A 22,607-nucleotide genomic window follows, 5' to 3' on the forward strand; every position below is an offset into this window, starting at 1 on the left:
TTTGCTTTTCTTCGAGGTGAACTTGGAGTAGTCAAACCATATGGGATGGTTTGAGGGGTAGTTTGTTCTTCTTGTACGATATGTAAAATATCTTGTCGGTTGCTTCTTTTTCGTTCTTTTATCTTTAATAAATGATAACTTGAACTAAATCTTGTCATGGTTAAACTTTGTTAGCTATTTTGGTCTTGGATACTTAATTACTAGCAATGATGAAAATATAATGGTATCAAGGTTCCAAATATACAAAGACACGTGGTGTCAAGCAATTTTTACTAAATAAATATGCCAATGTCGGACTACATCTTCACGAGACTGCTTACCATTGCACTTTGGTATGAACTTGGAAGTTGTTGTGTTTATTGAAACATTTGTCTTAATTTTCTGATTGCTTACCATTTGCCTTAAGCTTCTGATTGTTAATGATTGCACTTTGGACATAGGCTTGGCATGATGTTTTAAATATAGGCTTGACAAGGTTGAATTGACTTGGCATATAAATTCAATGAAAATAAATATTATGTTTTTATAAAGTGCTCTGTTTAATATAATGTGCCGTAAGTTATTTTGTATCCAAATATTGATGTAGTTGACAGGGGGAGACCATGTCTTGCAATAAATCGTAACAATACTTGATTTTTAGTCATGTGTAGATTACATCATACTTATATACATGTCGAGCACAACTACTTTTTACATGACTTGGATGCACAATTATCATGTTCATGATGTTTCATAATGCTCATTACAACAATAAAAAAAGAAAAATGACAAAATAAACGAAAAAATCGCTTTTAGTTTAAAGAAACATTTTATTTTGTGTGGTTTTGATGAAATTCATTGTCAAAGGGGAAGAGATTTCAACACGTATACATACCATATTTTGATGTTTATTGGTGTTTCTCCAACATTTTGATGTTTTTCTTTTTCTTTTCAAAATCTTGAAAATCTAAGAGTTAAGTAAATGTGTATGCCAATCAATGTTCAATGTCTAGTGTTAAGGAGATGTTGCAAATGGTTTCATCACGGGGGAGATTGTGAAATCACAAGTGATGTGTAACATTGGCAAGCGTTCTAGATGAAACATTGATGTGGATACTTTGGATAATATGGATATTTATGTGATGACATGTATCTTGTTTGGATTTAGTACTTTTCTAGTGGTGTGTTGATTCATTAGTTTCTTATGTGAAAACATGGATTGAGTTGTGTGAAACTTACCCAGAGTCAAGTCGTGGACTTGTGCTCGTACTAGTTATTTTTGTGTTCGCTTTCAGGTATTGTCGGAGCAAGAGGACGTGGTCGATGACGGGATCAAGGGACGAAGCTTGGGAAAAGCTGAGGTTGAGGATCGAGGTCATGCGGGACGTTCGTGCGAAGGAACATTGGAACGGAAGCCTGCGATGATCCGAGAGGGCATCGGTTTGTTGTACGTTATTTATACCGGAGATGTATGGTATTGGAGATATTCGATACGTGATGGTCGAGTTTTGAAGACATCACAAGAAGAGTTGATGGCATGGAGTGGCATTGACATGAAGACCTGTAGGTCCAGCCGTGGATGGATGAGAGCTGTTTAAAGATTAAACAGTAGTTTGATGGAAAAGTGGTCCACATGAAAGTTGTGCGAGTCGTCCAGATGAACAACTTTTCTTTTGGACTCATCTCAATCCGAGGTCGTATGCGGGCCCCACTGGCAGAATAGCGGCCGGCACAGAGGAGTTGATGTTGGATTCAGACTCGGTTTAGGGTCGCGAATTTCAGAATAGCGACCGGCACAGAGGAGTTGGTGTTGGATTCAGACTCGGTTTAGGGTCGCGAATTTTCTCTTATAAATAGAGGCGTCTAGCTTAGGGTTTTGCAAGGACGTGAGGGAACTCAGAACTTTGGATTTAGATCAATCCTTGAAGAATTCTTGGATGCATGGTTGTATCTTTTGTAATCGATTGACATCGTTGAAATAAAGAGATTCGTTGGCGGTGTCATCTCTGTTCTTCTCGGATTTTCGTGGATTCTTCGTGCTAGATCTTTCTAACACTTTGATGCAGTTTTATCACGAGTTCATAATACTTTGCTGCAGGTTTATCACGAGATCAAGGAAAGATCGTGATTACTTCATCTTTCTTGTTATTCTTCGAAATCGATTATAGATTAATTCTCGTAACTTTCTGTCAGTTGTTACTGTTTTGATCATATCTTTTGATTGGTAAGTCCAATTGAGCCGATTCTTGTTGCTTTGGTTAGATAATTTCAATACCTTTCTTTTTCATACTCATACATATTTTTTGGTTCATCCAATCAAAAGCTAAGGCTGTTTTACTATCACGGACAGAAAGGTAATTTAGGGTTTGAACTTTCGGGAAAAGTTATAATTTGCTTCCGCGCGATCATTCACCCCCCTCTGATTGCCTATCTCGATCTCACAGTTGCTCTTGGCTTGGCCTCTCTCATATTGATGTTCTATTTCAGTAACTTGCGGCTAATTTTTGTTCCTCTTATTCGAGGGGATTTCCGCGAGTTGATGGCAGCAGAGGCGATGTGTGTCCCTTTGTGTCTTTGTTTGCATCGATTGGTGAGTTCTCAGCTTTGGCCCCTCTGTGCCCGACGAAACCCCTGGAGAAACATGTGTTCATTATGTGTTTTTAGTGGATTAGCTCCGCCACGTTTAGGTTTACCTTCCCCTTGTGGTGTGTTGTTTTTTTTTGGCTGATTTGAGCGCTTCATTTCCTGTATGTGTTGATTCTGATGGGCTGCTATTTGTAGCAGTAAGTTAGTCATGCCCAAGCTCCTTCTGCTGTATGGTTGATTCTGAATCTAATTGTATGGACTGCTTTTATGAAATGATTCGATTGTATACCTTTTGACAATCTTGCATATTGGTTTTATTTTAGTGCAGGATGCAGGATGGGTCTTCATCTGAACATTATTCAGAGATTGACTTGATCATTGACAATATTCAAATTCTGTTTGAAACCAGAGGTGTTGGCCAGATCCCTTTTTAGCGTACCCAACTTTTGCAATTGCATTTCTGAAGTGCTGGAGTTGTAGTACAATTTAGAAAGTTCTAAATTGCAATTGATGGGTTCTACCAGGTCTCAATTCTAGGATTTCAGTTTCTGCTTTTTCTGTCTTCTCTTCCATAACCAAATTTGGTAGTCATATAGTCTTAAGTACGATGAAACCAGAGAGATATAACTTATTATCTATAGGATATAACTTACCACCTATGGTTAACTTATGTATTTTATCATGTACTGTATGCAATGCCTTTGGCTAAACCTTTCCTAAAAGCATTTTGTTGTTCCGGTGTTCCGATTTGCAACATATATACAATGCTTGTGCAATTCGTTCTCAGCTAGTTGTCGCGGGTCTTTGTTTTCATAACCTGCACATAATCATTTGCTGGCGGGGATTAGTTTTGCACATTTTGAATGTGTATTTTTGGGGGAAATATGTGGGGGTAGTTTTGCTTCCTGTAGCAATAGGCTGGAGGGAAAACACAGAAACTGTCTTTTGTATCTGGCCATTAGGTTCAAGGTTTATAGCTCACAAATATTTGCATGCTTTTAGAAACAAAACCAGCGTCTGTTTTTTCCTGAAAAAACAGGTGCCGGTTTTCAAACAAAAAACCAGACTCATGCTAGCTAGACAGACCCTTTTACCTTTTTCGAACCTCTTTTATCTAATTGAGATGAATTTAAATAACTGAGTTAAGTTTCTTCCGGCGGAATTGAGTTAAGTTTGTTGGTTTCGCTGAGAAATATTCCCTCCAATTCTAAATCGTTGCGCAGAGTATTCAAGGAAATCAAAAGCTCATCTCGGAACTTTGAGCCCTCGCATCTCCGCCTCACGCTCGCTCTCTCTCTCTCTCTCTCTCTCTCAGAAGGCGAAGCAACACATGGCGGAGCTGCCGCTGACTGGGAGCTTGCTAGACCTGCGCCCCGGCAAGCTCTCCGCGAAACCCCCACCACCGCCGCCGCCGTTGCCCATGCCCGCCCGGCGGAGCCCGTTCCGCTCCCAGGCCGCCGCAGCCGTCGCATCACCACGCCGCGCCGTCCCCGAGTTCCACTCAACAACAGGTAAGTAATAGCGAGTTCTCACGTGCTCGCTTTCCACGCCGTCCCCTTCATCTCCGTCCCCTTCCCCAGCTGATTTTGTGCCTTTGCTGCCGTGGCCGCAGAGCGGGCGGACGGAAGCATCGTCTTCCACTTTGCGGCGCACCCTCCTGTGGAAGACCCAGAGGCGGAAGCGGCCGGTCTCGACCCTGGGAGTGCCGACGCCTCGGGCTCGCCACCGCCTGAGCTGGTCTTGGCCACGGCGCAGGTCAACGAACCTAACCCGGCAAATTTGGCGGCTGAGGTTTCGCTGGCCTCATTGGATGCCATGGGGAAAATCACATGCCAGGAGGCCCCTGAGCAGGTCGCCAGTTCGAGTATCGGGGATGCTGGGGTCGAAACCGAGCTCGGTAATGACGGCCATGGAGTTGAGATTGGCGTGCTGGCGCGTGTTGCTGTGGAGGAGAGTGAGAGTGTGGAGGCGGGTGTAACGGGGCCGGCCGGTTTTGTGGGCGTCGAGGACGCGGATGCGGAGGCTTCGTCGGAAGTCTCCATCACGCAGGATTTCGACACCAACGACACGGAGGAGTCTAGTGCTTCCAGCGGCGACGAGCAAGAGGCCACGGAGTTCGGAATCCCCATTCCGACAGCGGTATGGTTCCTGTGCTGGCCTGCTCAGTTACTCTTTTATGGGCTTTTCTCTGTTCGATGCGGATGCACCGGTGTCTTTTTCTCTGTTCCAGTAATCGAGTCTTTCCTGATGCCTCCACGAAATTTGTCTGCAGTAAAAAGCACTACTGCCTCGGTCCCGTAATTCTTGTTGTTGTTCTAGTTTAAATTTGTACCAAAGCGACGACAAGAATTATGGGACGGAGGGAGTACTTTCTATATAGAAGAGAGTAAATATGTAACATGGTTAATTAACTCATCTGTAGTTTTGGAGTTCAGTTAATTCATTTTTTTTCTCAAGGATGATAAGAAAAGATTGTTAATTTTTGGATAACTTTTATAGTAGTACCCTCAGTTCGTTATAAGCCCGTTCACTTTTGTGTATAGAAGGATCTGCATTAATCTATAGTGCTGGCAAAAAGCTGAGTAATAAACAAGAGTAGTGAAGATTGGAAGACAACTTGTAACAAATCCCGCACTTTGAAGGTATGGTAGTTTATTTAGGAAGGAAAAAAAAGGAGGGAGTCCGGCTCCCATGTGTCCCAATATAGCCCTTTTTCTGGTCAGACAGAATGACTACGGCCGGTCGGCGATGCCGCTGTTGTGCATACAAATCTTCAACCAAATTTTTGGCAAGTCATTTCTGGGCTCAAACCAAACAGCCCCACAGTCCGCCATGGAGCTCCGTCAATTTATCTCTCTGTGTGACTCCGCTCTCTTTCACCAAACGCTATTCTCCTTTCTGCTCCAGACCAAAATCCCTTACAGCCAGCAGCAGTCATTGTACTCCAGGCTGGAATTCGAGTCCCTATTGTTTATCCATGTGTGAAATTTCTGGTACTTGAAAGTTGTTTATCCTATTGTTTAGCCTTACAATTAATACGCCTTAAAAAAGAATCGGAGGGAGTACTTGAAAGTTGTTGATGGTGCATGCTGCTACGGTGCTACCATCACCATTCAGTCACTTTGAGTACTGGCATCAAGATGGGCTGTGCTGCAGAAATTAAAATGGTAAGATGGTAACTACTAACATAGACATAAACATGAACAGAGACAACTGAAAATACAAGTTGATTATGAACTGATTGTGATTCGCAGTTTCATGTTCTCGGAGGCAGGAGAGTAGATATATCAATCTGAGCCTATCCTGACAAGCCTATGTAAATTGCTTAGCTGTCACACCTTTGTACCTGACATTCATCTGACTTGCGTGCTAGTGTATGACTCAATTTACTTGCCGTAGTATCGATTTGGTGTGGGAATTCAGGCGGTCTAGGGATTTACCTGAAAAAATACAGCAAGGATGGAGGTGGAGTAGAGTGCAGGGAGGACGAGCGCAGCAGCTAGGGCAGAGCCAAGCGTGAGAACAGCGATGTGGGTGAACGAGGGCGTCGTCGCTGCGGAGGCTGATGCAGAAGGCCGAGCAGACCATATTCATGATTGGGCCTGAATTCAATCCACCCATGGCTGAAATTACCCTTCAAAAATCATTTGAACATAAAAGGTCTTCGGTGCCCTTGAAACTCAACGGTGTGATTAGATTTGTACTACGCACGCCTACGTGGGTAGCAAAAGGTACCGTGAAAACCCTCTATTTTTAAAATGGTTAAGATATTTCATTCTCAAGGCATCAGCAAGGTTGCAAAGCTTATGAACGCAAACTTGCAGCATTTTTTTAATGCTCTTGGTTTTCTATTCCCAGAATCCAGAGATCACGCACCATAACCTTTTTGCTTTTGTTTTTGTGAGACTCGGTTTGTTATACCATCCCAGCATCGCTTTCCCCAGCTGTTGATATTATGAATTGGACCGTGTTTGATATCATGTGTTGCTTTGATGAGATTTTATTTGCTCTATCCTCATCTAGTATGATCATATGTTGTTACAATCCACAACTACATATGCCTTGTAATGCAGTAAATAAATAGATATTATAAAATAAATCTTTGGGGTATTCGGCTGGAAGTTAGCGGCATAACATTTCCTCCTTTTCCCCCTATAGGATGAAGTTAGCAACAAGGTAGATTTGGAAAATGACACTTCAGAATTTAAGAGTTCTGATCGGTATGACTTTCTTTGCCTCCCTTTTATTTCAAGTATTTCATTTGGTCACATCATAGGTGGTCAGTAATCATATTTTCACATATAAATTATTCCGTGCTTCAGTTCCTTTTAAAGCTGGATATGGCTTATACTATTTTGTTTTCATATAGTTATGCCTCTCTGTATCCCAAACTCTTGTGGCTTTTCTTGTCCTTGTACTTTTAACCAAACTTCAAAATATGTTGTCATTTTCAATATTCATAAAAAGGATGGTTCCATTAGCCACATCAGCGCTTGTGTTGACATCAGGTGCTGCAATGCTGCCTCATCCTTCTAAGGTAATAACTGTCCTGCATCTCCATTTTCTCTTTTAGGACATATATCATTAATGTCTTGACCAAATGGCAGAATCATTTTCACTTATTAAATATGTCAACTGCTGAAGTAAGTGACTATTGAATGTTTCCACACTCTGCTCACCTGTACTCATCATAATAATGATTGTTTTTTGGGGAGGGCTACGCGGTGCGCGCGCACCCTTTAGCTCTGCGCGGTGCGCGCTTCTAACATCCTGACCGACCCGCATTAGGAAACTCAATGCAGCCCTCTGCTTTCCCGAAACTGCTCCCAGGCGGCTTGGTTTTTTTGTCGTTTTGCCGTACGTACAGGTACTACTCGTTCGTGGCTTCATGCCTTGCTTTTCTTCCTCTGGTGCCTCACCGTGGTCTCTTTCTTTTTTTTTAAACCGGCCTCATGGCATCTCTAGCAGCGACAAAATTTACTCCAATAGAAAAGATAAACACGTACACATCAAGAAGTTACTACAACTGGATTTTTATTTCACATATACACGTCAGCATAAGAGCACAAATTGCTGGAGCTAATTAACTAATTGGTGTAAATCTCAGAACTAAACGAGCATGTAATTAACTACTTGATGTATTATGTAGAACTAAATTCCATGCGCCTCCTACATCCATAATTTTTTTTTCAAAACTCTGCATAGCTCCGCTACCCATCCAGCTTTGTACACCCACCTGGCCTGAAACCTGGCGGACAAAACAGGTCCTCAAAATTAGTAACATGAGATATAAGGTTTGCAGTGAAAGTAACAAAACTGAAATACGATAATTCTAGAACACAACCTAGAGTATCTGGATGTAAAATCCAGAATCTGATTGTTTCAATTAAGAGAAATTGAAAGACTTAAACAACAGGACAATACGATCTGCCTTTATTTATGCAAAAATCTTAGTTGTTGTGCTTGGTACTTTTTTACACTTGAAGAGGCTAATAATAACTGGACATGACCCAAACTTGAAGTTAACCAAAAAGTTACTTCTAACAATTATAAGAACTACATCCACCGAAAAGCATACATATAATAAGCAAGGAGCAAGAAAATGCATGTTAAACTTCAGGCAGCTCACTTATAACCACAAGGAGAGCATGGTAGTTCAATACCACTAGCCATGCTTCAAAAGTTAAAGTACAAAAGAAGAAGAAAATCAGAGTAACTAAAAAAAGTTACATCTGAGTAAGAGAACTACATCGTGTGCGCACATAATTACCTCTATTGACTACAAAACTACATCCAATGAATGACATACAAAAGGAAAATACAACTAATCCAGGTAGCTTGAAAAGGAACTCCACACATCTACTAAAATTTACTTTGTCCAAGTTCAAAGTAGATGTAACTTTTAACATCACAATTACATCTAAAAAAATCAGGAAAGTAATTCTTAACATTAAAACTACATCTACTGAACCCATGAAAGTAACTACATATATTGAAATTACATCCAGCAGAATCGTAAAGTAACTCTTAACCTCGAATTTGCATCTGACTCACTTAGATGTAATATTTAAAAATGAAAACATCCAACAAGAAATGGGATCCAATTCTTTTGCAATGGACTGATGGAAATGGATGCATCATATATGAGCTACTGCCGGTGCTCGACGTATTAGTGCCCGGTGAAGAAGGTGGTGGAAAGGTCGTACCAGGATGCCGCTGTGGTGATCAACACATACAAGGGTAAACACAACCACCCCATCCTGGCCAACCAGCACCAACTGCACCTCCACCTCGTCACCACACATCACCCCCACTTGAACAACAACACCAGGTCCGGATGCCGGCACCGCCTACCCCCTTCTTCCCTCCTGCCCCGGAGCCTGTGCAACCTTCCTGCCATCGCCGGCGATGCAACAGCAAGGAAGGAGGCGGCCGCTGCACAAGCGGAAGAGGGAGGCGGCATTGGTTTGCGGAGGGAGGTGACCCTGACAGCGGCTCACGCGGAGGAGGGAGGTGGCAGCGGCGGCCTGGTGCGGAGGCCCTCACGGGATGAAGGGCGGGGGGAAGGAAGGCGGTGTGCAGCGGCAGCTCCCGCAGAGGAGGGTGGTGGTGGCGGCGACTCACATAGAGGCCCTCACGAGAGGAAGAGAAACAAGTGAAAGAGATAAGGAGGGGAGAAAGAGATGAGGACATCTAAAGCAGTCAATGACTACATCCAGGCATCCAATGCTACCAAAAAGACTTAAAACAGTTACAGAAACTACATCCATTTCAACAAATAGAAATACCCAAGTGATTCACTTAATCTGAGCGTAAAATAAATTACTTGCATTTCAATCTTGTTTGCTCAAGCATGCCAAAATCATTTCATCAAAATTTAAGCAGAATGGGATATACTTTCTGCAGTTGCATCCTAATATAATCAAAATACAGTGCAAAACATGAGTCCCATCAGCTTGAGATAATTGAGGTGTTCAGTTCACATTGCTACCCTAGTTAGAAAATTCCACCAAAATACGCAATGAATTGCAGCAAAAGTTGTCCAGAAAAAAAAATCTTGCTTATGCAAGCCAAACTAACACCATGGTTACTAACACAAGCATAGCAGAGGGGAAAGTTGTCTTTTGAGAAAGTACCCTGTGAATTCTCTGATCACAAGCAAGCCAAACTAATTAGTTCATTACCCTGTGAATCGATGGGAGTGAAATTGAGAAAGTACCAGTAATCTAGTATTGTGAGGCCAACTAATTGTAATTCTAGTATCTTTTACCTGCAAATGGCTTTTCACATGAGTAATGCTGAGCCCCCTAACATTCATCATCTGAAGACTGAAGCACTAGCTTAGGGGTCGCTCCTATGTTATCACATCAATCAAAGGGAAATTAAAAAGCTAGACGTTGCAAGCAAATCATGAGATTTCAGAGTGCCGTAATCGATCGCAAGAAATGATGGCAACTCAGTACCAGTATAAATCAAGCACAAGGTACACTTACTCTCTTGTCCACCAAGCCTCTCGACAGCATGGATGAAGGTCATGTGGAGGTCGGACGTCCACGGGAGCCGAGGCAACTTCGACCGCTTATACCGCCGCACCGCAAGCAGCGCAGGGCTTCTCCCTATCTTCTACTCCACAGCCTCCCCCATGGTGGAGTGCCGCCCTCCTCCTGCACGGCGGCACGGCTGGCCTCTCCACAGCGGCGTGCCCGTATTCTCCTCTTGCGCGGGGCCGCAGTAGCCTCTCCTCCGTGGCTCGGCGACGGTGTGGTGGCCTAGCTCTCCTCCCCGCGGTAGAGCGCCGCCCTCCTTCTCCTTCACGGCGGCGTGGCCGCTGCCCTATTCTTCGTGTGGTGGCGCGGCCCGCAGCTGTCTTCCTCCGTGGCGCGGCGGCACGGTGGCGGGTGCTGGAGGGGGCTTGCCGAATTTGCAGCAGGCAGCAGCGGCAAGAGGGGCCGAGGAGAGCAGCGGCAGCCGGCAAGAGGCGAGGCGGAGGCGCAGGCGCCGGCCGCTGCGTGCCTGTGTGTGAGAGGAAGAGTCGGGGGTGAGAGTGGTGTGGCGCTGTGCGTGGCCGCTGAGTGGATAAGGTGGAGACCCGTTGTGACTCTGTGAGCCACGCGTTGAATCGGACGGCGAAGAGCAGCGCGCACTGCGCAAGACAAGAAAGTGCGCAGGCAGAAATTAGATTTGGCGTTGTTTTTTAGTCTTCATGATGCCAAAGATTCGACCAGTAAGTTCTATAATAGCACATAGAAAAACTGTAATGTAATATAATGGAAGCATTGTTTTTTTTTTTGATAAATCTGCCCTTTGACAACATTATGGCTGAAGTAAGTAAGTCACTTTATAGTTCAAACAGGAAGTTATTTACGGGCCAATCACTCATTCCGACTCTGCATGTTGTGGCAAACACGAAGTGGACTGTTCTACTGGTCAAGTGACGTTATGAACTGTACGAGTCAAGGCGTAGAAACTGAACCCCAGGGGGCTGAACGCAAAATGCCAAAACTGTCAACAGGATAGATTGAAACATGTGTTGTTACAGTTAAGAGGCCGAAGACAACGGTGGGTCCCACAACTTGCCACGTCGGTTTTTGTCACGTGCTCTTTTGGTTAAGGAGGAACCAGACCATAGTGGGTCCCACTAACTAGCCACGTCCGCCATCTTCTTCCTGATCTGGCCGGCTGCCTTCCTCCTCCGGCCGGCTGCCCGACGCTGCTCCTCCCGCGCATGCGCCCTCGTTGCCTCCTCGCGCATGCGCGTCCGGCTCCCCAGTCAGCCCGCCACTGTCCGCTGGGCGTCTTCTTCCTCCTCTGTCCGCTGCACCGCCACGCGCTGCTCATCCTGTGCACGCGCTCTACCACGGACGCCTCTCGCTGCCTCCGTGCACACGCCTAGCCCTGCTTTGCCCTCTCGGCCTCTCCTTTCCTCTCTCCGTCCTCTTTGAACGCGTCATGGCCCGCCCCTAGCCAGCTCCCCTGCCTCCTGTCTTTTTTCTTCTCTCCCGCCGCGAGCGCCATGTGCCATCGCCGCCTTGCCGCGGAGCAATCAGCTCCTTTCGAACCAGGACAAACCGACTGTGTCATGAGATGCGCAACGTCCACCTCTACGTCCGGAAGCGAGTAATTTCCACGGGAACGAATACAACAAGAAGGTGTTTGGTTTCTTAGACTTCGGCCGCCGGCGCTTCTCCGGCGAAATTCCGGCGTATTGTCCATGGAAAGCTCGTGCTTTCCTCTAACAGCTTCAGGGTGAGCTCCTCTATCCGTGGCTTCTTTCCGCTCGTGATTCAGTGCTCCGTACCGTTCTAGCCACGCTGAACGCGCCCTGGCCGCCGCCGGCGAGCCACAGAAGTTCGTGCACCTGACAACAATTCACGGCTGTGCAGATGCTGTCCAGGAGCTACGCCGAGGGGGAACCCATCGCGATTTTGGGGCTCCGCGGAGCTCCTCCTTGGTCGCTGGCCACGCCAAGCCAGCCGTGTGGCCTCGTGCGTCCTATACGAGCAGGGTGCCCGTGAGGTGTTCGACGAAATGAGCCAATTCCTTGCGTTGTAGAGGAGCAGCAGCTCCTTGCAGTCTATTTCGCTTCAATTCCTTGCGCACGGACATCGAGGAAGAAGAGGTGGAGAAGATGACGCGGGAATCCGGGCCCTGTCACCTCCATGCGTCCTCTCCCTGATTCTCTCTTGGAGCTGAGCTCACACGGCAGCTAGCTAACAAGGGGGCTGGGAACACGGGAGCTTGAAGCTGCAGAGCCCCCGAGGTGTTCGACGAGCATGTGTTATAATACTGGAACCTGAACATGTCATATAGCAGAGATGGCTGTAGCTCTTTGCCTGAACGTGAACCTGTACTGTTATTCTGCACTTGTCATTTCCTGAGAATTTTGTTGAAATTGAACTTCACCCAAATTTGATTATGATTACAAAAATAGATTGTACACTGAAAGTGAGGCACACTAATCAAATTTGAACTCATTTTGAAAGAGTTGACTTTTGTTGACCAGCCAAAAATTGAGGTCTTAGCCCACCCAAATGGACCATTTTTGAGGAAGCCTCAAATTTCAACTTCCTCCAAATTGGATTCTGATTGCACCAAAGGAGTGAGAATGGAAAGTTCTGCAGGACTTCCAAATTTCAAATCATTTAGTCGAAATTTCAAATCATTTGAAGCTATGAAAGATGCCCAAATTTGGTATCTTTTTGAACAGCACATATCAATGATTTTGGCACCAAATGATTCAGAATGTGAAGTTACGCACGCTGACCAAATTTCATATTATTTTGAGAAAGTCGAATTTGGTTTGACCAGATTTGGCCGAAGTTTGACCGGGTTTAAAGTACCGAAAACTTTCAAATCTGAAAACAAGCTATAAATGTTTTCTGCTTCATATGACATACTTAATCTTATCCATGCTTGAAATAGTCTTTACTGATTCCAAAACCAAGATATTGTGCAATTACTTGATCAAAAAATCAATTTTAAATGTTTTAAAAATTCAAAAAATAGCAAAACAAATTATTTTTTCCTCAAATTTATTTTTTCCTCAAATTTAGTGATGTGTGTACCAAATTTCAATCGATTTTGATAAAGGTGCATGATGGAATTTTCAAAAAATGTTCGTTTCCCCAACATCTCATTACAAGTTTCTAAAACACCTCAGACATATGTGGTAGTTTTTACACACGAACTGTTATGTAACGTTTATATAATCTTCTGAATTTTTCTACGGTAAGTATTCATGACAAAGTATGAACCCATGCCAAAATTCAGATTTTTTTGACTTAAATTTCATATTATTATCATTTTTTCAAAATGGCCCAAACACACATTGAATTTCAAAGGTATAACACACAAATTTCACCAAAACCGATTGAAATCATGTTTATTACACTTCAGTGAGTCAAATGTAACATTATCTCAGCGTTTGTTCACAATTTTTGACACATAAAGTTGATTTTTCAATTTATAACCGAAATTAGAAAAAAAAATTAAGTTATGTACGAAATATAGTAAGTGACGTCCAGAAAATCTAAAATTCAGCGTCGATGAAGGTTTTGTTCTCAAAAGAGTATAAAAATCTATGGCTGAATCAAAGATTGGAATCCTGTCAAATTTGCATAAATTAGTCGAATTTGGCTAAATCTGCAAAATGCAGAGTTTACTGCACGCAAGGTGTTCGATGCAATTCCGTTGCCAGACACCGTCCTTTGGAATAGGCTGGTTACTGGGCTGTCCAGTTCGGAGGCCCTGGAGGCGTTCGTGGGGATGGCAGGGGAAGGATTGACGTGGCCTGACTCGACCACGCTAGCTTCTGTCCTGCCGGCGGCCGCCGAGGTGGCGGACATGACGATGGGACGGTGTGTTCATGCGTACGGGGAGAAATGTGGATTGGCATAGCACGAGCACGTTCCTGCTCAGCCCATGTTTTCTAGCACATTTTGTCTCTCATCTGCTCTTCTAGCTTCCAGGAGTTGGCATTCGGGTCGCAGGTGGCTCGCCTCATTTCGTTGAACACATTGCGGGCACCCTGGACCAAACAAGCATCTCGCCGCCTCATGTGCTCTTACCAAGGCAGCTAACTACTTCATGCATGCATCTAACAAACTAGTGCACGAGTACCTCAACCGAATCAGACACCCTATAGGAGTTAGTTCCCGGAGTTGGCATTCGGATCTCATTTCGTCGAACACCTTGCAGGCACCCTGGACCAAACAACCATCCCGACGAGGTGCAGCTCCGAGTTCAGTTCAAGGTACAGCAGCGTCCACATGGACGTGACGCCGGCTTGGACGCGGCAGATCGTGACCTCTTTCGAGCCCGGGATCACGACCATGGCCACAAACTCGCCTGACTTGGGCTGCGCGGACAGCACAACGGCCCGCCCATTCGCTCTGTTGCTCTCTAGTTCGTTACGCCGTCGCTTAGCCCCTTCCTCTGCCATTAATCTTAACTTGAGAAGACTAAATCGAATCTAAAAACGATTTTCATCAGAAAAATCAAGCAGCGGTACGATATCTCCAGACACGAGCATACAACCGTTCAGAAGAGAACAGGCCAGACACCCTTCCTCCTGATGCAAACTGGACTAACTGAAATCTCAGATTATGCAGCTAACTGAAACCGCGAATTGAGCAGCTAAACACGGAGCTTACCTTTCAACAACTGAATTTCAGATTACACAAACATAAGCAACAGCGTAAGAACTAGTATGAGGCTCCTATTAGGCATTACCACAAACACATGATGGGTCAAAACAATGGCCGACCAAGCAACAGAGGAAACTTCAGAAATCAAGTCAGAATACATTGGAGCGTTTGGTACATCAGCACCGCCACCACCTACCTCCCCCCTCCTCGAGCTCGAGCTTCGTCGTCTCTGCCAAGCACCACCTGCAATCAGGGGCCAGCGGGACAGATCGGCATAGTGCTCTGCCAAGCATCACCTGCAATCAGGGGCGAGCGGGACAGATGGGCACATAGCCGGAGACCATGCTGGACGTCGGCAAGATGCAGGCCAGCAACGCCACCCTGATGGACGCGTGGGACTACAAGGCCGGCCCGCGTCTTCCTCAAGTCCGGCGAGAAGCTCCTCGGCGACCTCTCCGTTCACGGCAAGCGCCTTGCCCCATTATTTTCCAATTGCTCCCTCCTCTAGCATCTCGTTGACCCCTCTAGTGTTTGCCCTCAACCAATTTTGGCGGAGAAGCTCCCTTGTGTTCAGTCGACGAGAGCCTCCGTCGGCCGCCATTGCCTCTCGTCGCCGGCCTTATCCAGTGATCCCCGTTGGCCAATCCCTACACCATGAACTTGCGCTGCTCCTCCCTATGCACGCGCCTCTCGCCGCCGGGCTTGGCCTCAGCACTGGGTATGTGCACCGACGAGAAACCAGCCGGCGGCGGGTGAAGGAGACGACGGCAGGGGTGCAGGGGCTGCCACGGGAGGTGGATTCGCTGCTTCGCAGGGCTGTCGGCGCCGGCGCAGTACAGCGGCAGCGCGAGGTGCTTCGCGGGGGCTCGACGCAGTGCAGCGACGGCGCGACGAGGATGCTGGCGGCGGCGCGATGAGGATGCTGGCGGGATTCCACTCTTAAGGGCAAGGGTGGCTCCCACACACTAACTTAGTGTCCTAACTAACATAATGGCCAGACAAGAACTAAACCAAGCATTTAATGTCCTTTTGCACATTTCCCCCCGCGGTATGAGCAAATGTCTTCTAGAGCGGCGCCTCGGTTCGTTTCGTCTCTCGCACAGAAGATGTTCTACTTTTTGTTTGGCCGCCACTTAACCGTTCGTTTGAGCCATTCTGCCGTTATTTACAGAACCTACAGAAGTTGCATGAAAGTACATAGTTATGATGGCAATATATGCAGTACACTTGTTATCAATGGTACCCAGATTATAATTTTAGTTATTGAGCCATCATAAAGAACCAATCCAAGATCCCACTGACAGTTTAGCTATGATATGTGTATAATTTTCCCAGGTAGCGACAGGTGGTGAAGATGCGTATTTGATTGCACCCAATGGTTGGTTTGGTGTCGCAGATGGAGTTGGTCAGTGGTCATTTGAAGGTGAATAACTTGATTTTGTTTTCTTATGTTTTCATTCTCTAGTTTAATTCTATGCACCATGCCTGGACTCCTAGACTCCAAATTCCACATTTGGCAGTGCTATTCCTAGTCTTTTAGAAGCTAGTTCATTGTAAGATAACAGCTCATAACTCATTACCTGCCAGAGTCAGTAGAACATGTGTTAGATGAAAGAGAATGTAATGGAATGGTTCCAAAAAGTGAGATTGTTCTTATGTTTGGTTCATAGAATATAGAAAGCTGGAATGGAACCATTTGGTTCCTCAAAAGGGAATATTCCTCTAATATACCTAACAATCTCATTTCCTCAAAAAAGTAAGAATCATTTGGTTCCAGTTGGAACCAGCGGTTTTAGGTGTTTGGTTAGTAGAATATAGAAAAGTAGAACCGCTCTGCAACCAAACATTACTTAGAGAAGACAACTATTGGGGTTTGGGCAAAAGAACTTCTTGGCAGGTTGTTGTTCCTATCTTCTGTGGAAGTAAAAAAAAAACATTAGACTAGAGAGAAAATCAAGTAACATATACCAACAAAAGGTAGTGATGCTGTTTTATAGTTTTAAAAACTTTTGCATACTTAGGTATTAGACCTTTTTTTGGCCCCTGGAAGATTTAAGAGAGTTAAAGTTCTTAAAGTATTACTGCAGTGCACACTTTAAGTTCTTAAAGTATTGCTGCAATTTAAGCATCTTTTGCATCCAATTCTGTAGTAAAGCTCAACTGGTTGGAAGGAAAGTACATGCATTAAGGGATACCAGAGGCGGGATGATGACAATTACCATTGAGCTGAAAAAGTGACGGTTCAATTCTGTTTTGTTTTCAATTTCCTTTTCATGGAAAAACTAACATGACTTATGCACCTACTATAGACTTAAATGGTATCAAACTTTACGTACCCCTGCCTCTTATTAATTTTTCATGTAATAATTAATTCATAAGATGTGAGTGATCGAAATCTAGTATATATACCTCAGACATATGTGGATGCGCACGTAGATTGGCAAGTTGAAGCAGAAAGTTAGAATACCACAGTTGAGCGCATCATGTATATTGGGAATACCACAGTGCTAAATGTTTTGGTCATTTTTGCGCCCAGGTGTCAATGCAGGGCTTTATGCGAGTGAACTAATGGATGGTTGCAAAAAGTTCATTGCGGAAAATGAAGGAGACGCAGAGCTTAAACCTGAACAAGTTCTCTCCAAGGCTGCAGATGAAGCAAGGTCTCCCGGCTCTTCCACTGTCTTGGTTGCTCACTTTGATGGCCAGGTCTGTTCTTTGTATAAAGACTAACTCATCCTCTTATTTATCATCGTGCCATACTCATTGATTTGAACCTAACAATGCTACAGTTTCTTCATGCATCAAATATTGGAGACTCTGGGTTTCTGGTGATAAGAAATGGAGAAGTGTTCAGAAAATCAAAACCAATGGTTTATGGTTTCAATTTCCCACTTCAAATTGAGAAAGGGGTTGATCCCATAACGCTTGTACAGGTGGAAATGATTACCAGCTATGTAGTGTTAGTCCTGCAATGAACACTCTAATTTCTACTCCTGTTTACAGAACTATACTATTGATTTAGAGGAAGGTGATGTCATTGTAACAGCAACTGATGGCCTTTTTGACAATGTCTATGAGCAAGAAGTGGCAGCCATAATCTTGAAAACTTTACAGGCAGATCTAAAACCAACGGTTAGAATCAACTTGCCTTGTAAATAATATGTGCAGTGTCAGTCTGATCAATCATGACATGACAGTCTTGCTTGCAGGAGATGGCTGAGCACCTCGCTGCTAGAGCGCATGAAGTGGGAAGGTCCGGAGCAGGGAGAAGCCCATTTTCAGATGCTGCCCTTGCAGCGGGTTACCTGGGTTTCAGTGGCGGGAAATTGGATGACACAGCTGTTGTTGTGTCTATCGTCCGAAAATCTGAAATCTGAATGATACAATGCCAACTGTTGGAGAGATGTTAGCCTAATTAGGTTGAAGCTGCACTGATAGGAAGCCGTTCATCCGTAGTTCAGTATATTGCCCAACTAGAAGTGCGCTAGTGTGCATGGTGCTTCCCCAAAAATTTAGGTACATGATACATGCACCTACCATGATGAGCAAGGTGCAAGTAGCCTAGATAAGTAATCTAATTTCTGTTTGTGCTAGCATAATGCGCAAATTTGGGCTGTAGAACTATTGTGCAATGTTGTGCTCTGATCGATCATGAGCTTGATTCATGCCTGTTTCTACTGTCCACTTCCATTCTGATGGCTAAAAAACTCTGTATATTCTGTAAGCTGGGCTGTGTCGGACCTTTTGAATTGTCGTCGTTGGTTGCCTGTTAGAATAGTAATTGAACTTTATATTCAGTGGTAATAGGTTTCCGCCCCATAGGTCGTTCACCCAAACGGTCATAACTCATAAATCAGTGGACTAAATACTACTGCTCGAACTTACTTTCTTTTTTCCCTGTATCCTCTTGCTGTCTGTTATGGAAGTAATGGGAAGGGGGTAACCTGCTTTGAAGGAAAAAAGTTGAAAGACAACCATACATAGAGACAATTCCCTCCGTCACTAAATTTTTGTCGTGGTTTTAGTTCAAATTTGAACTAAAATAGAGGGAGTACTTGCATTCACATATCACATTGATTAGAAAATTGTGAAATCAAAGTTGTCTCTGGTAACAGTACCGGTCATTTGGTTTTTCGTGACTGCATCAGATTGCGGTGATATATTGATTGAAAATTTACATGTGAACTTCATGCTCCTGTTGCATATTCTCTGCTGCATAGGTGGAAAGTAGTCTCTTCCTTATCCTTTACAAAGTTCATGAGGGCTATTGAAAAATTATACTAGAAAAATACTGCCCTGAAGCCAGAAAAAGGAGTTCTCGCCGAGCAGTGAAAAGGATAGGGCAAAGCATGATCCAAACAAGGAGCAAGCCGTTCTTTGATTAAAAGTTCCAAATATTAGGCTGACCACTTCTACCAGCTCCATAATAAGCAAATGTAACTAAAGACGATGACTAATTCCTTCGACCCTATCATACATGACCAGTCCCATCACCAAAAATTTCCTAAACAGCTGTGAAAACACAGGGAGCGGAGGGCAAACTAACTAATGAACTTAAAGCCCCAAGAGGGTCCAAGTGACTTGACACCATGTTTGACCTGATCTCTCCTTCCACTGGCCTCTAGTTATTCCTTGATGTGGTGATACTTGTTCTCCTTTCCCTTGTGACGAGAGAATTTTGCTGGGCAATGTCACTTGTGCTCAAGCATCATGTTGTTCTCAGGGGCCAGCCCAACACAGGCCCTCAGGATGTTCTCCAGCATGGCCCTCTGCTTGGCCAGTGCATTCACCACTGGTGTCCCTGGGGGAACCTGATCCAATAACCAAACTTTCTTGTAATCCAAAAGATTTCACACTTCATTGCAACATTCTCTAATTTGATAATGAAAAAGGTTTTGGAGACAGGCACCTGTGTTTCATTAAGGGAAGTGACAGTGAATTTGCAGTGACAAATGAAATAATGAACTTACAAGAGGGGCCTTGCTGAGGTAGCTCAAGATGGTGGCCACCGGGTGGAATGAGTGGAACTTTTCCTGCATCGTGAGCAAAAAAGGATGAACATAAACAGCATCATCAGTAAGATAACTTTCTTGGAACATGAAGAATACTGCAAGAAGAAGGCAGATCCATACAACGAATGATGCCAGTTAATTATACCTGGCCTTGGGCTTTGAGCTGGATCCTGGTGCTGAGCTCGGCTAGGAGCACGAGGTCTAGGATGATGGGCGCGGCGAGGAGTGAGTCCTCGCAGGTGTTGTGCAGCACGATGGTGTTCCTCCCACCCATGAAGATCTCGGAGGTGTACTCGTCCATGGCCCTCTTGCTGTCGCCAACATACGGCACATACTTGATGACAATGACGTGGTCCGGGTGCTCCCCGGGGTTGTAGAGGATGCCGTTGCTGGCCACCATGTCATCCACCACGCCGCTCTTTGAGATCTCCTTGGACCGGAATACCTGTGGAGCCGAGAGGTTCATGCCATCGTTGTTGCCCAGATGGTTGTAGCTGGCAATTGAGGTGGGCTGCAACAACAACAAACACAAAACCAATTACTACCATTTCAAGTTGTGCAAACAATTAAGGATTCAAATGACTAACGGTTCTATGATATACCTTGATTCCAGCACCGACAAGGAAGTCAACCAGGACAGACTTCATCTTGGTTTGCCCACTCTTGAAGTCATCACCACCAATCAACGAGTTCTTCTTGATGGCGAGCTCAATCAACCCTGAGCCAAGACAGATCGATCGATCCCAAGCATCAATTGATCAAGTCCTGAAATGGAATGCCACACACATTTTTTTGTTCCGTAGAGTAACTACTAGCTAGCTAAGCACGCACCCGGAACGAAGGTATTCTGGGGGCTCCCATTGATGAATGGTATCCCCTCTGTGACGCAGGCTATTGCGTACATCGATGACGGTGAGATCTCGGCCATGTTCTTGTCCAGAGAAGCCAAGAGGTTGTCCATGGTGTCGTTGAGCCCGACGACGACGTCACTATACCGCTCGGTGTTGGCCGTCCACAGCACGACCACTTTGTCCACCTTGTTCTTCTCCTTGAACTCCCTGTTTGTTTGGTTTCCAAACCAATTATGCTTCACGCAAGAAACAAAAAATTTCTGAATTTGGTAATCTAATTGAACCTGATATCCTTGATGATCTGCTCAACCTGCTCCTTCTTGGTGCCTTTGATGACATTGTTAGCGCGAGAGCCCTGGTTGGCGGCGATGAAGTCCGGGTTGTAGATGCCGGGGAGGGGCACCATGGACTCCATGTAGACCCTCAACTGTTTCTGCAGGTCAATGTCCAACACCTTGGCCCTACCCATGGCGTCGGCCAAGTTCAAGCTGCTGATGTCCCATCCACCAAACACAATGTCGTTCGGATTCACCTGGAGAATCAATTGAAATCGTTGAGCAAAAAGATCCATGCTTCGTTACTACTCTCTCCATTATATATTGTTTTAGTGCAAATTTGCACTAAAACCATGACAAGTATTTATGAACGTAGGGAGTAGGTGCTACTACGATATATAATGGAGGAAGTTTGTTTAAGAAGATTGTTCACCATGGGTACAAGGCTCTTGAAAGGTGCGTAGATCTCCTCTCCATTGTAGCTGCCAACTCTGATGGCTGAAGCCTGGGTTAGAGAGCCGAAATAGTTGGCCTTCTGCACCTTCTCCTTGGTCGCCCATGAAATGGCCCTGGAAAAAAAATCCACAAAACAAAATAAACAATATTACTCCCTCCATTGGATTGATGAGAAATACATACAATTACGCAAAGACATTAGACCATTTTCCAGTTATTTGATCATGCAAGGATGCACCGGATGACATGCATGTTGGATCGGATTCGATCCCCATCAAACATCACAGATCTGAAGTTTGAACTGTGAGCAGTGGTTCATGCATGCATGCATGCATGCATGCATGCATCCAGGCATGATAGAAGAGATTGAATCAAGTAATGCTTATTGGATATACTCTACACCGGTAAACCGGCTAGTGTTAGGAATTAACTTACAATCTGTTGGCGATGACCCCGGCTGTGAGAGTGGTGCCGTTGTTGCCGCCCCATCCAACAAGCATCACCCTGTGCAAATGCATGCACCGGAAATGCAACTTTCTCAAAGATCGAAAGAAGCCAGAGACTAATCATACTCAGAAGAATCAATCAAGAGGCCGATGGTGCCATGGATGGAGTTGGTTGTGTTACCCGAGCTTGGGGACGGCGGTGCTGGTCTTGAAGTTGTAGGTGACTGACTTGGGGCGCACCACCCAGCCCGTCCCCTCGGGCGACGGCGCGACCTCCGTGGTGTCGTAGCGGTACTCGGACTCGATCTCGCCGGCGCCGTACCGCACATGCGGGCTCTCCACCTTGAACCCCTCCACGAACATCTTCTTGGTTCAACAGAGAGAATGGAGATGGATGGATCCGATTATACGGGCCAGGCAGCTCGTCGGGCACCCAGTTTTATAGAGGCCCTGCTTTAGGCCCAGCCGTGGACTCGCGCGCCGCAGCGGGATTGGCGAGCGGGGGAGGCACCAGCTGTCGTCTCCTCCGGCCCCTTCGCTGGAATCTGTTACTGCGTCGACTTGGCCGTTTCCTTGATTCTGTTCTCATCTACTCCTTCGTTTGGGTTTCGTTCCTTCGCTCAGTGCGCACAAGTGAAGGGACGTCTCCTCTCAAAAAAAAAAGTGAAGGGACATCGTGACCGATCGACCTCTCAAAAGAATCAATTTCAACGTGTACTCCCTCGGTACCAAAATAAGTGTCTGGATTCTCTATACAAATCTACGTCACTTATTTTGAGACGGAGGGAGTAGCATATATCTGCAGTATTTTCTTTTTCTTTTCGAGAATCAAGAGTACAGAGTACTTTATTGATAA

The 22,607-nt window shown here is 45.1% G+C and overlaps 2 protein-coding genes and 1 long non-coding RNA gene across 4 annotated transcripts; 1 reads left to right on the top strand and 2 right to left on the bottom strand.

Moving 5' to 3' along the window:
* Positions 1-3,800: 3,800 nt before the first annotated feature.
* Positions 3,801-18,457, top strand: LOC100846514 (probable protein phosphatase 2C 71). Of its 2 annotated transcripts, none has more exons than XM_010236409.3 (9): positions 3,801-4,076; positions 4,178-4,704; positions 6,724-6,785; positions 7,033-7,102; positions 16,047-16,134; positions 17,248-17,417; positions 17,501-17,644; positions 17,715-17,843; positions 17,909-18,457. In XM_010236409.3, exons 1-9 carry the CDS (start codon positions 3,896-3,898, stop codon positions 18,086-18,088), a joined length of 1,551 nt encoding a protein of 516 aa, XP_010234711.1. In that variant the 5' UTR covers positions 3,801-3,895; the 3' UTR covers positions 18,089-18,457. The 2 variants fall into 2 exon arrangements, with proteins under 2 accessions (XP_010234711.1, XP_003571765.1); XM_003571717.4 differs by having other exon boundaries at positions 3,805-4,076; positions 17,921-18,457.
* LOC104583637 lies at positions 7,528-11,060 on the bottom strand. Its single transcript, XR_002965578.1, has 2 exons — positions 8,772-11,060; positions 7,528-7,813 (listed from the first exon to the last, which is right to left on the bottom strand). It is a non-coding gene; the product is annotated as an uncharacterized LOC104583637 (long non-coding RNA).
* A 546-nt stretch (positions 18,458-19,003) lies between the features above and the next one.
* LOC100839116 (inositol-3-phosphate synthase 1) lies at positions 19,004-22,128 on the bottom strand. The gene is made up of 9 exons (XM_003573845.3): positions 21,933-22,128; positions 21,741-21,809; positions 21,283-21,418; positions 20,859-21,106; positions 20,555-20,781; positions 20,326-20,441; positions 19,869-20,234; positions 19,682-19,744; positions 19,004-19,522 (listed from the first exon to the last, which is right to left on the bottom strand). Exons 1-9 carry the CDS (start codon positions 22,112-22,114, stop codon positions 19,403-19,405), a joined length of 1,527 nt encoding a protein of 508 aa, XP_003573893.1. The 5' UTR covers positions 22,115-22,128; the 3' UTR covers positions 19,004-19,402.
* Between the last annotated feature and the right edge of the window lie 479 nt (positions 22,129-22,607).

The sequence above is a fragment of the Brachypodium distachyon genome, chromosome 3 (genome assembly GCF_000005505.3).
Source record: "Brachypodium distachyon strain Bd21 chromosome 3, Brachypodium_distachyon_v3.0, whole genome shotgun sequence".
NCBI classification, from domain to species: Eukaryota; Viridiplantae; Streptophyta; class Magnoliopsida; order Poales; family Poaceae; genus Brachypodium; species Brachypodium distachyon.